The 20,309-nt window shown below is 32.1% G+C and overlaps 3 protein-coding genes and 3 long non-coding RNA genes across 7 annotated transcripts; 3 read left to right on the plus strand and 3 right to left on the minus strand.

Moving 5' to 3' along the window:
• Positions 1-1,333: 1,333 nt before the first annotated feature.
• On the plus strand, positions 1,334-3,939 carry LOC107366910 (polyserase-2). The gene is made up of 8 exons (XM_015934555.3): positions 1,334-1,446; positions 1,518-1,585; positions 1,659-2,402; positions 2,507-2,625; positions 2,690-2,781; positions 2,941-3,215; positions 3,523-3,656; positions 3,726-3,939. Exons 1-8 carry the CDS (start codon positions 1,334-1,336, stop codon positions 3,885-3,887), a joined length of 1,707 nt encoding a protein of 568 aa, XP_015790041.2. The 3' UTR covers positions 3,888-3,939.
• Positions 3,940-5,439: 1,500 nt separating this feature from the next.
• LOC107366920 (uncharacterized) lies at positions 5,440-9,841 on the minus strand. The gene is made up of 3 exons (XR_001569786.3): positions 9,534-9,841; positions 7,961-9,158; positions 5,440-6,913 (listed from the first exon to the last, which is right to left on the minus strand). It is a non-coding gene; the product is annotated as an uncharacterized LOC107366920 (long non-coding RNA).
• A 66-nt stretch (positions 9,842-9,907) lies between these two features.
• Positions 9,908-11,446, plus strand: Hey (Hairy/E(spl)-related with YRPW motif). The gene is made up of 2 exons (XM_015926399.3): positions 9,908-10,441; positions 10,629-11,446. Exons 1-2 carry the CDS (start codon positions 10,135-10,137, stop codon positions 11,252-11,254), a joined length of 933 nt encoding a protein of 310 aa, XP_015781885.2. The 5' UTR covers positions 9,908-10,134; the 3' UTR covers positions 11,255-11,446.
• A 5,063-nt stretch (positions 11,447-16,509) lies between these two features.
• LOC107366637 (uncharacterized) lies at positions 16,510-20,256 on the plus strand. The gene is made up of 3 exons (XM_015934261.3): positions 16,510-16,963; positions 19,030-19,641; positions 19,799-20,256. Exons 1-3 carry the CDS (start codon positions 16,657-16,659, stop codon positions 20,116-20,118), a joined length of 1,239 nt encoding a protein of 412 aa, XP_015789747.2. The 5' UTR covers positions 16,510-16,656; the 3' UTR covers positions 20,119-20,256.
• On the minus strand, positions 17,256-18,148 carry LOC149093932 (uncharacterized). 2 transcript variants are annotated; one of them, XR_016198606.1, is made up of 3 exons: positions 18,008-18,148; positions 17,752-17,836; positions 17,256-17,397 (listed from the first exon to the last, which is right to left on the minus strand). It is a non-coding gene; the product is annotated as an uncharacterized LOC149093932 (long non-coding RNA). The 2 variants fall into 2 exon arrangements; XR_016198605.1 differs by lacking the exon at positions 17,256-17,397 and adding an exon at positions 17,546-17,671.
• LOC149093933 (uncharacterized) lies at positions 18,201-18,674 on the minus strand. Its single transcript, XR_016198608.1, has 3 exons — positions 18,625-18,674; positions 18,434-18,552; positions 18,201-18,338 (listed from the first exon to the last, which is right to left on the minus strand). It is a non-coding gene; the product is annotated as an uncharacterized LOC149093933 (long non-coding RNA).
• Positions 20,257-20,309: the final 53 nt, after the last annotated feature.

Genomic DNA, 20,309 nt, shown 5'->3' on the forward strand with positions numbered 1-20,309 from the left:
AGCTTCCAAAGATAGCAACTATCATTTTTCCACGGAATCATTCTTCATCTGAATTCGGATCGATGGATTTTTCGATAAAAAATACTCTATTTTTACTGTATTTCCTGCTTGATAAATTTCAACATGCAATTTTGCATAAAACAAGCTGATTAGTGTTTTGACACATCCTTAGATCTTTGGCCATTTGAAATTGATCGGAGCCCATCACTACTTTGGACAATAGGCTTTACAATAGTAACTTATTAACAAATCTTGAACCAAAATCTGAAATCGTCACTATTCAACGATTACACCTTTGAATAGCAATAGATTAATTGTTGCCTAATTATTCCTCAATGAATGATTCAATGATTCATTTTCAAGATACAAATGTGATACAATGTAAACATTGATCAAATGTTTGTCAACTCATTTTCACTTCAATCCATCACTAGAAGCATGAAAAATCAATGGATAAGAATGAAAAATTGTTTTATAAAACATTAATAATCCCAACTTTAAATGCTTCCGAATTAGAACCTCGATGCAAATTAATCTTCTTCTAACAATATAATTACATCCAGTGTTAAATTATCATTTGCAACGTAATGTCAATAAGATTTTGACTCTAATATCTTTAATATCATCATCGAAGACCAAATTACATGAATTTCAACATATCTCTAACCAAGTCATTATCTCGACAAAATTCTGATCATTAGATGCGTATTTGAGTAAGATTATAATTATTGCGATCAATTTTTGATCAATTAAGAAACACAATAAAAGGAAAAGATTACATAAGCAGTTGAATTGGGCAACAATAGATGGCAGGATAACTCGAAAACTTGTAATTTTTTTGTTTGATGCAAAAATTTTGTTTCTTGTGACAAATTACATTAATTTTAGATATTTTGATAGTTATCAAATAGTTATGGTGAAAAATGAACGCAGCAAATATGGTTTTTGTTTTGTAAAATGTTCAAGACGGTTGGTTCAAGAGTTCAGATTGTTCAAAGGTGGATTGCAGTTTAGTTTATGAAAATGTAAAGCTAAATACTGTAAATAAATTAACGGTTTCAATTGACCCTTTCGAATGTAATGTACGTGTTATTATTAATACATTATAATAGATTAACATGGGGAAATTAATTGCTTAATGCTATTAAACATTCGACAGTAACATTTTCTTCATTGTTTTGCTTTCACCTGACTTCATTCAGATTGTTTGGTGATTCAATTGTTTTTATCAAACTCAGAAACATATTGATGATTTGATTGATATTTGGCGTATTAAGATCGTTTAAATGTAATATAAAATGATCAAAAACAATTTTCTTTCATTTCTGATGCCATGAAAACCCCAATCAAAATGAAACTTTTGATTAACAGTTTAATCTCTATTTTTTGTGTAGCAAACTATTGTTCAATAGTCCAGTGCTCAACTGATAATGAATCAAACTTAAGGTGAGAGCTGTAAAAACTTTGAAAAAGCAGGAAATTTCAATTTTTATTTGTTATTTAATTAAAAAAATCAGGGATGGTTGCTTTAATCAAACAATCGAGTCACAGCTTGTAAAACGGCAAAACTCAATACAAACTTGTGGTAAGAGCTCAATTTTACAATTTGCAGCTTAAAGTAAGTATCGAATCATAAATTATCTTTGATGAATCTATAGAGTGCGGTCGAGAAAACTGGTCAGATCGAATTGTTGGAGGAACTGAAGTTTATCCTGAACATCGATATCCTTGGTTGATAGCTATTCGATTTGCTGGTCGATCAATAATATGCGGTGGAGCTTTGATTGATTCCAATTATGTTCTGACAGCAGCTCACTGTTTAGTTGGTTTAGATCCTAGTGAAATTGATGTACTTGTTGGATGCCATAATGTGAAAAAGGTTGACTGTAGAGCTTATAAAGTGGTAAAAATAATTCCTCATCCAAATTATAATCGAAGATTCCATGACAGTGACATTGGCTTAATAAAATTAGCTGGTCCCGTTTCTTTCTCATCAACTGTTCGTCCAGCTTGTCTACCTCCACCAACTTCAACACCATCAGATGGATCAAAGTTAATTGTCGCTGGATGGGGTTTAATGGAACAAGGTGGCATAGGTAGTGATATACTTCGCCACGCGACTGTCAATTATGTTGATCAGTCAATTTGTCGATCATCATATCCACCATCGTATATCACAGATAGAAATTTTTGTGCTTCATCAGCTAATTCAGACGCTTGTCAAGGTGATTCAGGTGGACCCATAATGAAACGTAATTCAAGGGGAAGAATAGAAATCACTGGAATAATTTCATTTGGCAGAGGATGTGGAAATACCGATTCTCCTGGAGTTTACACTAATGTTGCCAAATATCTCGATTGGATTGCCATAAATTCACAATTTTCTGGTTGCTTCTCATCAGGTCAGGGATAAGACAAATATAAAAAACCATAAATTACTTTACCTAACTAAAATAGCTATTGAATAACAATTAAACAAAATTTCTTACCCAATTTGAACCAGTAGATGCAGATCTGAGAAGAGATTCCCTTACAAGTGGAGGATGTGGTTTGGCCAAAGGTAAAGTCCGTCGTAAAAGAATAGTTGGAGGCCAATCGCCCCAACAGATTGACTATCCTTGGAATGTAAGGTCGATTAAAATAACAATTACAAATAAAACACCTGTTAATTTATGCATGACTTGTCCAGGCTGCTTTAGGTTATAAGGGACAGCTGATTGGGGGTGGAGCTCTAATTTCATCGGATGCGATTCTTACCACTGCATCATTGATTAGACCAATGTATGAATCTAGTAATTTAAGTTGTTTTTTTCCAGATTGTTAAACATGTTTACATAAACATCATAATTTTCATGATCTTTTCTCTCTATCTTTTCCTCCCACTCTTCTTTACCTCTCATCCTTATTCAATTGTGGTTATTGATTATGATACAAAAACAGCATTGAATCGCCTGGATTTGATGTTAAACAATTGATGGTCATTTTGGGTGCCTTTGATATAACCAAACGTGAAAGTGACCGGAGATCATTTCAAGTAAGAAAGGTCATCATTCATCCAAACCATCAACTATGGAACCGTTACAAAAGTGATTTGGCTATTTTAACTTTAACCTCACCGGCCACACAATTTACTCCCGTTTGCTTGCCCACTGTGGATACACCTTATCCAGTTGGATATAATGTCCGGTCATTGGGATGGGGACGGACAACAGTTAGTAAGTGACCCTCCTTAATCGTTCATCCTCTTGGTCATCATCTTCTTCCTTCTTCTTTTCTTCCTCCTCCTCCTACAACAATAATACAACTCCTCTTTGAAAAGTACAAAAGTGTATCTTAACAAAAGATGTTGAGAAGTTACATGAATTTAATCAAATAGAGACGCAAGTAGATTGTTGACTTTAGCTGTTAATCTATAATCAATTTAACCGGACTTCTTCACCTTTTTAACATCTTTAGCTATCATCCTTAGAGATTTCACTCCAATTAACTAACTATTTTAATTGAATAACTTAACTCTTTTAGATTCTGGAGGCTCAACATCATTAAAACAAGTTGATCTCAAATTAACAGGACGAGAGGAATGTGTTCGATATTATTCATCTAATCTAAGTAATGACCTGTTCTGTGCCAAGGAATACAATAAAGGACCCTGCTATGTAAGTTAATTAAATAATGTGAATGCATAAATCACTAATTCTTTGTCTTTTCAATTTGTATTCTTTTAGGGCGATGAAGGCTCACCATTGATGATTCAATTCAGTCAACGATATTATCTGGCTGGCCTTTATTCCCATGTCTTATCCAGTTATCCATGTGGTCTTCAAGGAGCACCAAGTCTGTTCACAGATGTCCGCCATGGCTTGGATTGGATATATCAGAACATGTAGTCAACATTCAGAATAACCTGTTGATTATTAAAATATAAAGATTAAACCTTTTCTCGGTTGTAAAGCAAAAACTATTGTTATTCAATCGGATAATCATCAGATTGTTATGAGAGTATTTCATTTATAAATTCATCTGATCAAGAGATTTAAGCTGAATAGTTTAGAGAATGATTTTGAATTTTAACTTGAATAATCAGTGAATCGCAAACCTTGAATTAAATGTTAACCACCAACCGTTGTTATTAGCAAGATCAGAGTGAGAGTTAATTTTATTGTTACAAACTAGATTTAATGAGTGGGCTGGTCGATCATTTATAATGTCCAATTTGCAACCAATAAAAATAATAATCATCATCAAATGCCAACAAATACATAAATAGTGGCCTTTGTCATTTGTATTTGATTGAACAATGTGACCAAAATGTCGCAAAGAGTGTCAAAAAACAACAAAATTATTTATGTCTTTAGTTTTATTTATTTATTCATTTATATATTTGCCTCTTTTTTGGTGAAAAATTTACTCAAAATGAAGGGAAAGTCACAAAAAAGAGGCAATTTCAAGAGTAAATACAATTTATACTGTTTTTACATAGAGAAGTGAATGAAAAATTCCTCGAACTTGTTGCTATTGAAGGTCGACCCACCGAATGCCGTTCTACTCGGTAACTTTCAATGGGACAAAATAATAAAGAGATGTGTTATTTGATGGCCTTTTATCAAACCTTTTCCCTTTCATCTTTCGCTCTTCCTTCCATCCTCCAACTCGCATCTTCATTATCTTCATCTATGATGCTTTACTTGAAAGAAACTAGCCTTGGTCAATAGTTCGTGAAAATACGTGTAAATTAATGTCTACTAAGTAAAAAATGAGTTGCTTTAACCATTGTTTCCTTGTGGAAACGGTACATTACCGATTACAGCCCACTTTTTCCGTTTTTATCACCAATTTTCATATTATTTTGATATCATCATCATCACCATATACACTACTTGTATCCACAAATTGTATCTTAATCTAAAAATAATTTAGAAAAGGTTAAATTAATTCATTGATTTGGTTAACCAACTTCAAACAGTGACATTAATTAAAATAGATTTGCCTTTATTCATAACTCATAAATCATTATTGGCCACAAGTAATCCTTTATCTTGTCTGAATCAATTGAATTTGCTCTAATGATGAAACAAATGTCTGATCTTATGGTCAGTTGCTCAAAACTAGCTCTATTTGAGTCCAAAATTAATGGACACTTCAGTTCAATAAAATTTAAAATCATAAATTTATGTAATTAGTTTAAAATTGGATGAATATTGGCTGAAGAAATGAGTTAAACAAAACTTTCATTGAATGAATGGTTCCCAGTGAATATGAGAAAGTTGATCAAAATTTGTGTTTGAATTGATTGATTAGTCCAGTTGGTTAAAAGCTTGGTTACTCAATATCAAGGTAATAACAGTGCTATTGAAAGATTATTAACAATAAGTTGATTAACCATATTCCCGTTGGACTAATCAAGTTGTTTCCCATCAAAAAAGTCAACAAAGGTACAAATAAACAAAAATAACGATAGGAAAGGCAATTCCTTGATTCTTTCAATTTAAAAGTTACATTATCGATGGTTTAAATCAATCAATTTCATAACAATCTTTGAAAAGCCTATTTTGACATTCAAATTTGATTTTTGTTAACAATTCAATGGTGATAATATTACATTGTTCAAGACAAAATATTGAATGCAAAAAAAGCTGTAAAGTTACAGCTAAAAAGTAAAATTGAATGTTATAAAGTGCAAGAGGAAGAGGAGGAAAAACAGAGGAAGCAGAAGATAACCTTGAAATTTTGAATCATTTTGTGGTTTTGATTGTGATTTGAGTTGAAAGTTTTCAAAAAATTATTAAAAATCAGGAATAAGATGGATTAGTTGAAAATTAACAGCAACCAGTTTGACAAGTCCATTTTTTTGAAGCTAGTCTCAAATTACCCAAGATTGATAAATTCACTTATTGTTCAACATTTCAGACAATTAAATTAAAAACTCAAATTGACTTCAAACATGATCACTATTAGTAACTCCAGTTTGTTTATCATTGCAATGATTATAAAACGATTGAAAAACAAAAAAGCTCTTCAAGCAAATCGCCAGACAAAAGAGGTTATCTTCACTGTTTCATGTTGAACCTTCAAAATGATTATCATTTCAAGTGTATCATTATGATGATGATGGTGATTATTATTATTATTATCATTATAATCCTCCCAAATTGTAGCTTACAATTGGCCCAAGGAACCATTTAAACTCCTCCTTTTGCCAAAAAATGAGCCAATGGAAAGGTTGAATGTTACTTTGAATATTTGTTTCTCGACAGAAATTTGAATTGCTCACTTGGGCTCAATCAATCTCTGGCTTTATCGAAGTTGCTTTTTTGTCAAGATCTAAATTTGTTTCCATAATCAAATTGTTATCATCAATCCAAGTTTATGTTGATCCTGAATGCCGAGTTTCCAGACTAATCTCCATTAACTGTCAGAACAGTTAATTCCCCTTTGATTTTCACTATTTGACCATCACGTGTTTATGTTATTTGCTTAATTTGATTTGTTTACTTGATTGTTATATGCCATTGCTTTTTTGGTCCAACAAGGTTGTCATTTTGAGAGTTTAAAAAAACAGCTTCAACAGCTTATAAAATAGTTTGAATTTAGCAAATTAATCCAATTGCTCATGAAAATTGATTTTACTTGTTGGATAATTATTCAGTGTATTGAATCTTGAATGATTAAGTTAATTAGAGCTGCAAATAGCCAGGTATTTTCCCTCCTTCCAAATATATTGGATCAACATTTTGCTCAATTGTCCAAACAATTTTCATCAATCCAGCGCTTCTTATAAAATTTAATACGACATCTTTAATTGCTTTCAACAATAGCTGTAGCTGTAATTAAATTAGAATGGAAACGTTCAAGATTCATCAGATTTGCCCATTTAAATTGAACCATGATATGATTAAATTTGAACCAGTTGTAACTGCAATAAAATGTAAAAAAAGGAAAATTAGTTTAATATTTTATATTGTTCATTGTAATTTAAATTATATAACTTAGGTTAGCAATTTTAGTACATGAATTGTCAATGATTGACAATAATTAAAAGTGAATTGTCAATTGAGGTTATTTATCCCTGAGGCAAGGTCAAAGAGATGAGCAAAAAAACGGAATGACTTGATAATGGTTATTATTATTGTTGGTGGTGGTACAGATGACGATAATGACGATGACAACGCTGATGGTGACGATGATGATGATAATTATGATATTTTCACAGTGTGGTTAACACAGATAGTTAATGATGGACCATTAGATGTGATAAAAAAGGTATCAGCCATGCATAACAAAGGCTAGCCATAACAAGTTAACTATGAACCTCATCAACATTATTAATATGATATCAGCTATTTTAGGAATCAGGTTAACTCATATTCATCAACATGATGCTAATATTAATAATTAATACTTTGAATTATAAATTAATGATAACAATTAAATGTTACTAAACTAACAAGCACAATCGCAATGATGTTGATGGTTATGAGATGAAAAAAGGAATCTTAAGATCAATGAAAGTATTCATTATTGTAAACTATTAACATTGCGTTTCAATTTACTCTAGACTATTAAATTGCATTATAATCAACTGTATTATCATTATAATCGTCGTTAGTTGTGACTGTAAATTCTGTAAAAAAAGTGGTTCCTTTTGCGAGATAAATGAATTTCTGGAGGAAAATGCCTCTAATGATGAGCAACCTTTCAAAAATCATTAAAAGGTTAATAGTTGAACTATCAATAGCAATAATTTGATTACAATCCAAATGACATGACAAATGACAATTTAGACAGGGATAAGAAAGTAACATTTACCAATAATAATGATAAAAGTAACAATAATCATAACCGTCACAGTGGTAATGATTTGAATTGTGATTTACCCTAAGGTGATAGAGAGCTATTATTATTGTTATGGAAAGTGAAACCAAGTTTAACTCAATACCTTTAAGAAGTTGTTTTTGCTCACCTTTTTTTGTTATAACAACAAGTTTGAATCTTGTAAAATGATCTTTTAAGGGCCTGGGCAGAGATTTTTGACTGGGCCAAGGTAAGACTTTTAACTTTGTCTCTCTTTCTCCATGTGTGTGTATGTTGGTGGCAAATAGTAATAGTAATTGTAGTAGTTAAGATGATATTAAATCATAAGAAAATGTTACGCGTGAAAAGTGAGAGAGAGAGAGAGAGAGAGAGAGAGAGAGAGAGAGAGAGAGAGAGAGAGAGAGAAATGGAAAAATAATGGATGAAACAAGCTATAGATGGAGGAGGCAAAGAGGCCGTGGGAAAATATTTTAAGAAAGACGTAAGACGTAAGACGTTTGAGTTACTATTAAAGATGATGATGGTGATGATAATGATGATGAGGCTTCATTGAAGCAAAGTGAGTAATATTTTTCTCTACTTTGGACTGCAAGCTTCTTCCAAAAGGCAAGGTAATGTCAAGGGGCTTCTTCTTGGGGGTGGTTATCACTGTGGTCTCATGTTCTTTATCATCTTTAACACCCAACACAATATAACAAGGAGGGGGGCCAAGGTTTTAATATGAATCCCTGAACTTCTTTTACTTTAGAAATTTTTTTCTCTAGTTCGGTTAGCTGGCCATCTTTTGCCTTTTCTTGTGTCATCTTTATCTTCAGCTTTCCCTGGGTCTAGATCAAAGTCTTTATATCTTTTTTTAACATATTACTGTTGTTGACGTTATTGTATACTGGTGAAGATGCCTTTCACTCTCTCGATTTTTTTTTTCAATATCCAAATAAATATAGTTGACCCAAATCCTGGAAAAGGCTATATCTTCTTATCAAACAGCATTTGTTCACATTTTTTTCTTCTCGTGTATCCCAGTTGAGCCCGTTATCAGTACAGTAAGATCAGGTCATTTTCAGGTCAAATGTTGTCTCTCCTTTTCTCGGATTTTTTTACCCTTTTGGAAAACATTTGATTTTATTGTTTCACTTTTTACTACTTTAGCACCAAATACAATGACCATGCTGTTGAAGTTGTCCTTTTTTTCGTGTTATCGCTGTTATGTAACCATTTTTTACTTATTTATGTAACTTCCCAATTGTCCTGATCGTATGTTTGATCCTCAATGATTATCATTAGATTAGCCATTTTTAAAAGTGCGTATGTCCAGTCTAAGTCAATGGTAAAGTCAATTGCTTAGTCTATTGAAAAAAGAGAGAAAAAAAAACAGAATCATAAAGGGTTGATATTCGATAAGTTTGAGTAAAATAGCTTGCATTACACTGTTTTGCCTCATTTGTCATGAAATAGAGATTTTAAGGGAAGATTGAATGACAAAAGTCTTGGAAAACAATTGCTTATCTTGACTTTTGTTTCAAAAACTCGTTAGTTTGCCACTCATGTGAATCTCAATGTTAACGGATTTGGCTAACATTTGGAAACAAAATAAAGATAAAGCTGCATTCTGTTTGCAAAACCAAACGACAATCAGAAGTTGCAGTAAGAAAAGCAAGAAATATGAAGAAATAAGCATTGAAAGTAACTAAATCATGGAACTAATTAATTTGAATAAATACCTCTTGGTTAAATGAAGTTTGAAGATATGAAGCTAATGTTTACAGATTGGTGAATGAAACTTGTGTGAGATACTGGCTCGATCCATTTTCTCATCAGGATACAAATCTTTTGCTTTCCAATCAGCTGAATTTTGTCGCCTTTTTGGTCTTAATTCTTAAAGCAAATGATGAAGATGATAATGTTAATAACAATAATAATAAAAATAATAAATATAATATAATAGATCTTTCGGAGCCCTAATAATAATTAAGCTTTCCCATGGATTGAATTTTGTTAACAACTCTCAACATCAAAAACCGTGGGAACACAGTCTCGCTCTTTCTTTCTTTACTCTCTTTAGGCGGTGCCGGTTATTCTTAACTCCGCCTTTTCTTTCCGATGGGTCTGATGTGATGTGAGTCTCGTGTCTGACAGTCGACCTCCGTTCGTTCCTTTCATCATCACCATAATCATCTTCACTTCAATACAGTCTTGTTGTTATTTTTCATCATTTCTTAACCAATCTATCTAACGTGTTCCTATCAACAGTCGCCATAGACTGCAACTGCAACAACCTTACTTCCATTGTCAACTTACCATCCATCCACCTTGTTCAACATTATGCATCCTCTTCATCATCATCATCACCAACAACAACAACATCACCAATCCAATAATCACCATGTTCATGACCATCATCCCTCGAATCAACAACAATCTTTACCATCTTCCAGTACAGGTGATTTACTGATACGAAAGAAGAGACGAGGAATGGTTGAGAAGAAGAGAAGAGACCGAATCAATGCTTCTTTAAATGAACTTAAACGACTTGTACCTGCTGCATCAGAGAAACAAGGATCAGCTAAACTCGAGAAAGCTGAGATTTTACAGTTAACTGTTGACCATTTGAAAGTTTTACATTCTAAAGGTAAGTTCAATTTAATTTTGTGTAACTTACAATTGTTAGTGGGACAAGTCTTCAGTAGTTCCAGTGTGATAACCAGTAATGTTCAGCAAATGTTTTAGTGAATTTTCACTATCCATTTCAATAACAAAAGTAGATTTAATTTTGTTTAACTCATTTTAACTAAATTTATTTCAACATTTTTTCACAGGCTTTGATACATTTTCATTTGAACCATATGCATTTGCAAGTAAATACCATAAAATTGGATTTGATGAGTGCTTCAAACAAGTTGATCAATATCTATCCAACGTTGAGGAAATGGACCATCAAAATCCGTTGAGAGTTCGTCTTTATACTCACCTTTCTCGTTATTCAACTCAACGAGAGTCAGCCTTAAAATTGGCCTCATCCGCTGCAACCTGGAATCCTAGTGCATTCACAACTCCATCTCAGTTTCAACCACTTCCAATTACATCATCATCACCCTCTTCATCAACCTCAACAGGAATGACATCAGTTCCAGCCAACACATCATCAACCTCGTCTTGTGAAAATCTTACAATTTTAGGATCAAACTCTTTGCACTGTAACAGTTCTTCAGTTACTGATGTAAATAACAATCTTCATTACCCACCACCTCCTCCACCACCACCAACAACACACCAATCTTACCCTCATTCCTATGCACATTCTTATCCTCAAGCTCATCACAATGTACATCAGTATTTACCTGCAGGATATCCTCCAACATCATTCCCAACTCCAATTCAAGACCAAAGTCAGTTGACCGGTCTTAAACTCTGCCGTCCATGGGGACCTGAACTTGCTTACTAGAAAGTGATCAACCTTTTAAACTCTTCATAAAGGGTTATTTGCCTTGTTCCTAGTCAACATTCAAACATGGAATAACTTTCATCTTGTAAAAAAATATTATATTTTTTGCTAATGTAAATACAATTTATACAAAAGTCTAGTCTACAGAAGACATTTCTAATTCAGGAATAAATTATCCAATCAACATAAAAATCTGGTGAAACACTCATCTTTTTTAGCTGCTAGTTTTCATCGCGATAACATTAAATTTCAGTCGATAAAAAAGTACTGAAATAATGATGCAAATAAGGTGTTAAAATTGTGCTTATATTTCCCTTATTCCTTATTCATAGACAAATAACGGTAATTACTAATTAGGAAACAATTATCAGTTGAATAATGATAATCATTTATCAAAACAATAGACGCAATTTTCGGATATGAAAGATGATTGAAGGTGAATCAGGTGTAAAGCATTTCCTGAAGTTGTTTTCATTTCAAGATTCCGTAATAGTCTCAGTAGCTATAAGTTTAATTTTAAACCTAAATCATTATTCTAGGTATTTGACTTTTGAGGAATCGAGTGAAAACAAACCATCAAAAGATTATATCAATAATCAAACTCGGTAACAACTTCCTCGAAATTTATTTGTTCATGATTGACCAACATTGCGTGTTAACAGTTTTCAAGATTCATTTTTTTCTCATTTCAGCTGGATTTTAATTCAACTTTGATTACATGTTGAATTACAGTGAACAAAAGCGTTGAATAACCACAGCTACTAGTTGTACTTGTCCTCAGGCTGTTCTCCTTTTGTTGACCATCTTTTAATTTTATCACTTCAAATTTGATTGTTTGTGGTCAGTGAGTTAGGCCAATTAAATCTATACATTTTGTATGTGTTAACATATCAACAGAAGAAGCACTGAACAAAAGATACACGACAAGAAAGTTAATAATGAGACTCCTGAAGAAAGAAGAATGAACTCCGATTGATGAATGTCCAAAATTATAATAATTCAGCCTTCAATGGTCACTAACTCGAGAGTTTTGATTATGGCAATTTACTTCTTAAAAAGATGCATGTCAAGTGTTGTTGCAAGTATCTTGAAGATTATGTCAACTAAAAACTATATTAAAAAGGTGGTGAAAATCATTTGAACATGAATAAGTAGGATAACTCAGAGTTACTTTTCAAGCAGCAATCTTCAATCTGTGATCATAAACAAGCTTTCCTATGTTACCATATCAAGACTTTTATTTTCCTCACACTTTGTCCATCAGTTTAACACTGTCTGAAACCTTAAGGCAAAATGTCCTCTTAAATCATCACTGGTTAAAGCTAAAATAATGAAGGCACTAAAAATAAGCTTGTGAGTAATGACAACCATTTTCATAGCCAAAATGACTGATAGCTTTTTCATCTCTACCTAAATTGTTAGATGCAAATAGATTATTAATTGCAAGTCTTGTGATATTCTGATTGTGATGGGATTGCTGGTCGTATTACCGGGATTGGAGAAGACAAAACCAACAAATTGCGTTGCTTTATGATCAACCAATTTATGGATCTGTTTTTTAAGTGTTAATGGCTTGAAATATGATGATTAACTGATTTTAAAGAAATATTGATTTGAAAATTCCATCTAATTAACGTGTGAAAATGAGTTATCAATTTGTTTTCAAACCAAAACTCTTAAATAAAGTAAAATTATTTTCTCAATATTTTTACTGTAACTGCATTTAGTACTGTATTCATTGACTTTGTTTTGTTTAACATTCACGTTCATCTTATGTATAATTATTGTTTTTTGTTACTTAATTGTTATTGTGGTTGCTGTTATTTGTCAACCTACCTGAGGACAGAATGACTTGTAAAGTAAATTGAGTAGCAAATGATTGCTGAGAATCGTGGGAAACAAGTTAACAATCAAAGGTAAATACGTTAACCACGCGACTAACAATGTCTCGTTTTTTCTTACCTTACAGACAAGTAAAAAAATATAAAGTTTCTCTTCCTTTTCCTTTTCAATTTCAAGATCAATAATCGTAAACTGAAATTATTGAACAAAAGACTTCGAAGCTCTCTGCGATCTAACCATGATATATGTGAAATATGATTGAATATTGCAAACTGAACCAAATCATTGTTTTACCCTTTCAAACTATTACGATTTTCAAGTTTCCATATAAATTGACAATTTATCAAGTCATTTTCAAGTTAATTCTGATTTTCATTCTTTCTATTCAACGTGTTTGACTGACCTTTCACATTAACATGTAATTTTTAACTGTCAAATTGTAAACAAGCTCTAATTGCTGATTACAATTTAATGGTTTGTTATAATCCATGAGTTGGGCTGATGATTTGATCGTAAAGGCTTGTGATTTGAAAAGCAGTTTCAGGCCTGGGTTGATGTCAGCGAGTAACAACACAACAAAATTGCCAAGACTAAAAATAGTAAAGGTAAAAACGAAATAATTAAGTTCAATGATGATTAAAATATCAATTCTTGGTTCAATGTTGTTTACAGGGAATTAAATCAAGTTATTGATGACATTCAGAAAATAAAAAATCAGAATTGTTTATTTATGACAAACCTTTATGTGGTTACCTCACCAAGACCTGGACATCAGCTAGACAATCTCACAAACAGGAAACTTATAGCAATACAGAATCACTTGAACTCGGATTATCTAATTCTCGGAATCATCAAATGATCTATTTACGTGAAAGCCATTACAGGAATGTGAAATTTATGAAGATTTAGCATCTGAGGATTAATCAAACAAATATGGTTCAATTCAATGGTTAAAAATCAAGTATAATGATTTCAATGTCACACATTTTCCCGTGTTTTTCAATCAAATAAGTTGTTATTTTAGTCAAATTATGAGTTATAAATTAAGATTTAAGTTAATCAAATGAATCAAATTTTCTATAATAATAATATATGTATCTAATAACGTCTAAAGTCTATTCCTTAGGTGAATAAAGCTGAATTAAACTGGATCAATCAGCTGAATTTTGTCACCTTTTTGGTCTTAATTCTTATAGCAAATGATGAAGATGATATTGCTAATAACAATAATAATAACAATAATAATTAAGCTTCCCATTGATTCGGTGTTGTTAACAAGTGAACCTTACAGTGACTTTGATTATAGATTGATCAAATTGTTTATAACTTGATTCACCTTTCTTTATTTACGTAACTTTTAGTGGGAATGATTGGTTTAAATGAGTTTAATTGAACTTCTATTCGCAGGTTATCATTAAAGAAATGAACAATCAATCAAAGAATCTTATTTTGATTTGTATAAGTTGATTGGTACCATTCTCACCATTAATCTGATCATCTTTATCAACCAAGCAAATCATTAATTAAATCAACCTTTAAACTTTTAAGGACTAATTATAATTTTCTACTAAAGATTAGCGGAATAATTTCAATTCAATAACTGTCAATTATCATGAAAAATATTTCAAGTTGAATCCTATTTCATTGATCTAAAATGCACCAATTAAATGGCTTAGTTTCAGCAAACTTTGTCTTGCAATCAAATGAATCATTAAGGTTATGGAATTGTTCAAATGTAAATTGTCTTCGAAAGCTTCTATTGTATGCAAAAGTGATTTGATTGAAAGACAAACTGAATAAATAATTCAACACGAGCTGGACATTGGACAGTCCGTGGAGATCAACTGGATCTTCTCATAGTTTCATTATAATGAATTGTTTGCATTATTGATGATGGTCAACCAATGTTATGTATGATCTTCATCACGATGACAGCAAGTGAAGATGAAAGATGATGCGGTCGACAGGAAAAATTTAACAAAGTATGATTATAATTGGAGTAATGAAGCATCACAATTAATGGAAGTAAGGGTTGCAAAATAAATAATAAGCCTGAGAAAAGAGAAAGAAAGAGAAAGAGGTAAGTATTGTAAACAGTATTGATGATTTAACACACAAGGGTTTTCAGTGAAAATGGGAGAAACAAAAAATTGATTGAAACTTTGTGACATAACTCTCAATAAAATGATATAAAATACCAATTTGTCCTCTTGTTTACATCTTATGCGATAATAATAACTCGTGAGATGAGAGTTGATCTGTTTTCTCATGGTCTGGAATCATTTCAATAAACGCGTAATTGAGATGCATTAACGGTCTATAGAGAAAAAAGGGAAAGTTGAATAAAAAGTAAAGGTTAGATGAGAATTTCAAGTTTACAGTTTTCTTAGCCAAAGTTCATGTTAATGAGTTAATATGGATAATAAATGGGGTTAGTTGATTGCATTAATTAGTTAAACAATAAATACCTTTTAACAAGTTGAAAGTTAAAGATCGATTATCATTGTAAATAATGGAAAATTTAACAGCTTATCCAAAGTGTAACTTGATGTGTGAGATATTGACTTGATCCATTTTCTCATCATGATCCGAATCTTTTTACTTTCCAATAAACATCAGCTGATTTTTGTCAACTTTTTGGTCCCACTTCTTATACCAATGAAGATGAAATAATAAATAGTAAATGGATAATGATAATTAAACTTTCCCATGGATTTTATGTTAACAAGTAAATGCACACAAAAATCGTGGGAACTTTTAGAAAGCCTCTTTTGCCTTTCTTGGGGAGGTCACTTTCATCATTTCAAAAGGGAGAGTAACACTTATTTACCACTAAAATATCTATTTACTACCCCCATACATAGCCAGTGACATCTATGAATGACTATAACAAGTACCTAAACTTGGCTCGTTATTTATCTTCTTTTACTTGTTTTTGCTTCTTTTTCACTCTCTTCTCTCTCTTTTTCCCTCCATGGCGTGTGCTTTGCATACGCATAGCCACACGGCTTTACAGCTATTCTCACTTATTAATCTGGAAGAGAGAAGACGAAGGAGATGAAATGAAATGTTATTTGTAGTTCGTCTTGCGTTAGTTAGACACTAGACACTAGACTCAACACAACTTGGACTTCATCCTTCCTCTTCATTCTTATTCCTCTCCTTTCTCTCTCTCTCTCTCTTTCTTTATCTTCTCCTTACTTCAATTTCTTCCCTTTTTCATACATTTCCTGACTGTCTCGTGTCTGGCAGTCGACCTCCGTAAGTTCTTATCATCATCATCATCATCTCCATTATAATCATCTATTCAATATTGTCCTGTTTTACTTCTTGTCCATCCTAACAATTTATCTATAATTTTTTTCTGCTATCGTGTTGATCACCATAGTTTCTGAATGCGTGTTGCTCATCATCACCAACAACAACAACAGAAACAGTATCAGCAACATAGTTTACTAATATCACCATCGTCAACAAGTACACCAACAACAGTTACATAAACTGCAACTGCATCAGCATCACTTCCACCTACACCTTGCAGTCCATCCACCTTCAACATTATGCATCCTCTTCATCATCATCACCAACAGCATCACCAACAAAATAATCATCATCATCATAATCATCACCAGTCTCATCCCACTAATCAACAATCATCCATGGCATCTTCTAGTACAGGTGATGTACTCAATCGGAAAAGAAGACGAGGAATGGTTGAGAAGAAGAGAAGAGATCGAATCAATGCTTCTTTAAATGAATTAAGACGACTTGTTCCCGCTGCCTTTGAGAAACAAGGATCAGCTAAACTCGAAAAGGCTGAGATACTTCAAATGACTGTTGATCATCTTCGCATGTTACATTCTAAAGGTAAGTTCAATTTCATTTTGTGTTATTTACTTGTTAGTGTTGCTTAGTTTTCAATAGTTTCGTTAAGGTGGACAGTAATGTTTCAGTTAGTGTTTTTATTCAATTTTCATTTCCATTAAGAAATACTTTACTTCAGAAACAGAACTAAACAACCTGTAGTGATTAAGAACTAACCGTAAACTTAAATTATTTAAAAAAACAATCTTGAACATTAAATACTTATCAAGACAATTGTTGTTCTCATTTGTAATTTTTGTCTCAATTGGAGCAAAAATATTTGCTTTGCATTGAATATTTATTAAAAGTTATAGAAAGTATAACTCTGGAAATGAGGTTAAATCCGACGCATCAGTCGATTCCCGTGATTTCTCATTTAAAGAATCGATCATCATAAAGTTAAAGCCAGAATCAACCACGTTATTAGAATGATTTTCCTGTAAATATAAAAAATATATTTTAATTAAGGTGATAATTAATGGTGACCAAATGGTGACCTAACATTATCTTGATGTTGCGATATTGTTCTCATATTAAAATCTATTGCATGTACCTGAATTTTAAGTTTTGTTGACACCTGAATACTCACTAGAAAAGCCTTACAGCTAAATACGCAACAGTATCATTAAATTCTGATTGCTAAGCTTAAATAGATTTGATATTTAATGATGATTTTTAGTAGGGCCTTCAATTGGTATTAGACTTTTGAAGCTACAAAGACCAAAAATACAGCCATATTAATACAATGTAATGTATATGTAATCCAATGGCAAAAACAAAACAAAACTTACAAGCCAAGAATGAAGTAGAAGAGGCCAAAAATTAGAGCGACAGGATCCCTCCAATTGACTTCTGGTTTATCGACGATTTCGCCTCCTAAAAAAAATTCAAATTTGAGTCATGTTATCATGGTATTGATAATAAACATAGCAACAATGACTATGCGAAACAGGGAAAGAGTGACAAAAAACCAACATCTGATTTCTAAAGGTTTATAGAATTATTGAATTAGGATTTCTATACTTAAACTAATAATTCAATACTTACTTGAATTGATATAAACCATGGTTGTTTAGTTGACACAATTATTACATTGATATTAAAAAAAATAATAGATACAATTGGCACACATTGGCTTACAGTTTCATTTCAACTCAAGCTTTAAATTTGACGTCACTTTTAAGGAGGTGAGGCTAAAACTATTTTCAATGATGCAACAGTAACGAGTTTACCTGCGATTGATTGTGATTGATTTAATAATTCAACTTAAGATTGAGTAAATTGGACCAAATAAAGAAAATGGTCAACTCTAGTAGCCTAGTAGTTGAGGTCAGAGAGTCTGCATCAAAAAAGTCAAAGGTTTATGGCTTTTTACTCACTTATCAGTCACCAGAGGATCCAAGATGTCAAAACATTGAAAGAAACAAAAGTGGATTATGAGTTTATTGCCATTTCTTATTTGAAAAAGTTTACCTGAGCTTAAAATTTTAACTATTTAGATATGCCAATGACTCAGGTCTGGACTGTCCTTTTTGTGTAATCGCCGTAGATGCTTGGAATCATTGTTTTAAGCTATTGTAATCAAGATTACCCTAAAGTAAATTTGAATAGATATTTTGGTAAAACATAACGTAAGTTCTAATAAAATGTAATAATTTATTTACTTTTGGATGATGCAAAATGATTGTTCACGGTCACACATCGTGGAAGAAAACAGGATCTCTCCAATTGACTTCTGGTTTATCGACGATTTCGCCTCCTAAAAAAATTCAAATTTGAGTCATGTTATCATGGTATTGATAATAAACATAGCAAAAATGAATATGCGAAACAGGGAAAATTGGCAGAAATGCGATGCTCAATATTATAAAGTTGATGTTAATACATTTACTTTATTCAATTTTTTGTATTGGGCTTTTCAGTTTTACAAAACCAGATTGGTACACTTTTTGTTCAACTCCTCTTAGATCTGAATAATTTAATTTTTATAATATGAATATTTTTTAATAGTAACACTTTATGATAATGAATGTCGAATATTTATTTATGAATTTTTTTTGTCTTTTCAGGTTTTGATACATTTTCCTTTGAACCCAATGCTTTTGCAATGAAATATCACAAAATTGGATTTGATGAGTGTTTTAAACAAGTTGACTATTATTTATCTACCGTCGAGGAAATGGATCATCAAAATCCGTTGAGATTTCGCCTTTCTACTCACCTTTCTCGTTATTTAACTCAACGAGAATCAGCTTTGAAATTAGCATCAACTGCTACTGTTTGGAATCCTAGTGCATTTACAACTCCATCTCAGTTTCCACCACTTTCAATATCAACATCATCTACAACACCATCAGGAATGTCAGCAATCCAAGCAAGTGCATCATCAACATCCGCAGTTGGATCATCAACACCATCAGCATTATCAACAACATCAAGTGAAAATATTACCATTTTAGGATCAAGTTCATCTCATTACAATAATTCTGGGACATCAAGCGATGTTAATAACAACACTGTGAATAGCACCAATTCAAGTAACAATACTAATCAACACAATACTTCAGCAGATTCTATATCATCAAATAGTATCTCATCACCGTCCATTAACCAGCAATCTCCAATAAAGTCACCATCATCACCTTGTCCACCCATATCATCAACCCAGCAATGCCAAACAAGTAAGATCATTTCATAATTACAATTAACATCATAAAACACTGAAAAAGCTAAAGATTTACTAAAAATTTTCAAGATTATTTTATCTTTTTCAATGTGAATGATTCCAACTTTTGTTTTTGACTGATTTATCTTACCATTTATCTTTTCTTATTTTAGGTGCCTATGGAACACCAAATATACAACCGATATCTCAAATGAGTTATCCTCATCATCATCCAGGATATCCTTCACCACACCATCCACATCATCCTCACCACCCTCACCACCCTCATTATCCTCCTCCACACTCTCATCCCCACCCTCCTCCTCCTCCACCACCGCCTCATTCATATCCTCAACCCTATCATAATGTTCATCAGTATATACCTTCAGCTTATCCACCTCCATCAACCTCATTCCCTGCTCCAATTCAAGACCAAAATCAATTAACTACTGGTGTTAAATATCGCCCATGGGATGCCGAACTTGCTTATTGAAAAATATCAAATTATCATTTCAATTACATATCATCGAATTCTGAATTCTAAGATTCTTCAAGCTGATTGCTACCTCAGCCAGTCATTGCAGTTAGTCCAATAATTTGTCAATATTTATATTGACATTAATATACATTTTGTACTTATGGAAAGATGATTTCATTTTCAATTATTTTTATAACAAATTTTAT

This window comes from Tetranychus urticae, chromosome 2 (genome assembly GCF_039701765.1).
Source record: "Tetranychus urticae isolate SD_2017Ah chromosome 2, NJAU_TeUrti_SD_1.0, whole genome shotgun sequence".
NCBI classification, from domain to species: Eukaryota; Metazoa; Arthropoda; class Arachnida; order Trombidiformes; family Tetranychidae; genus Tetranychus; species Tetranychus urticae.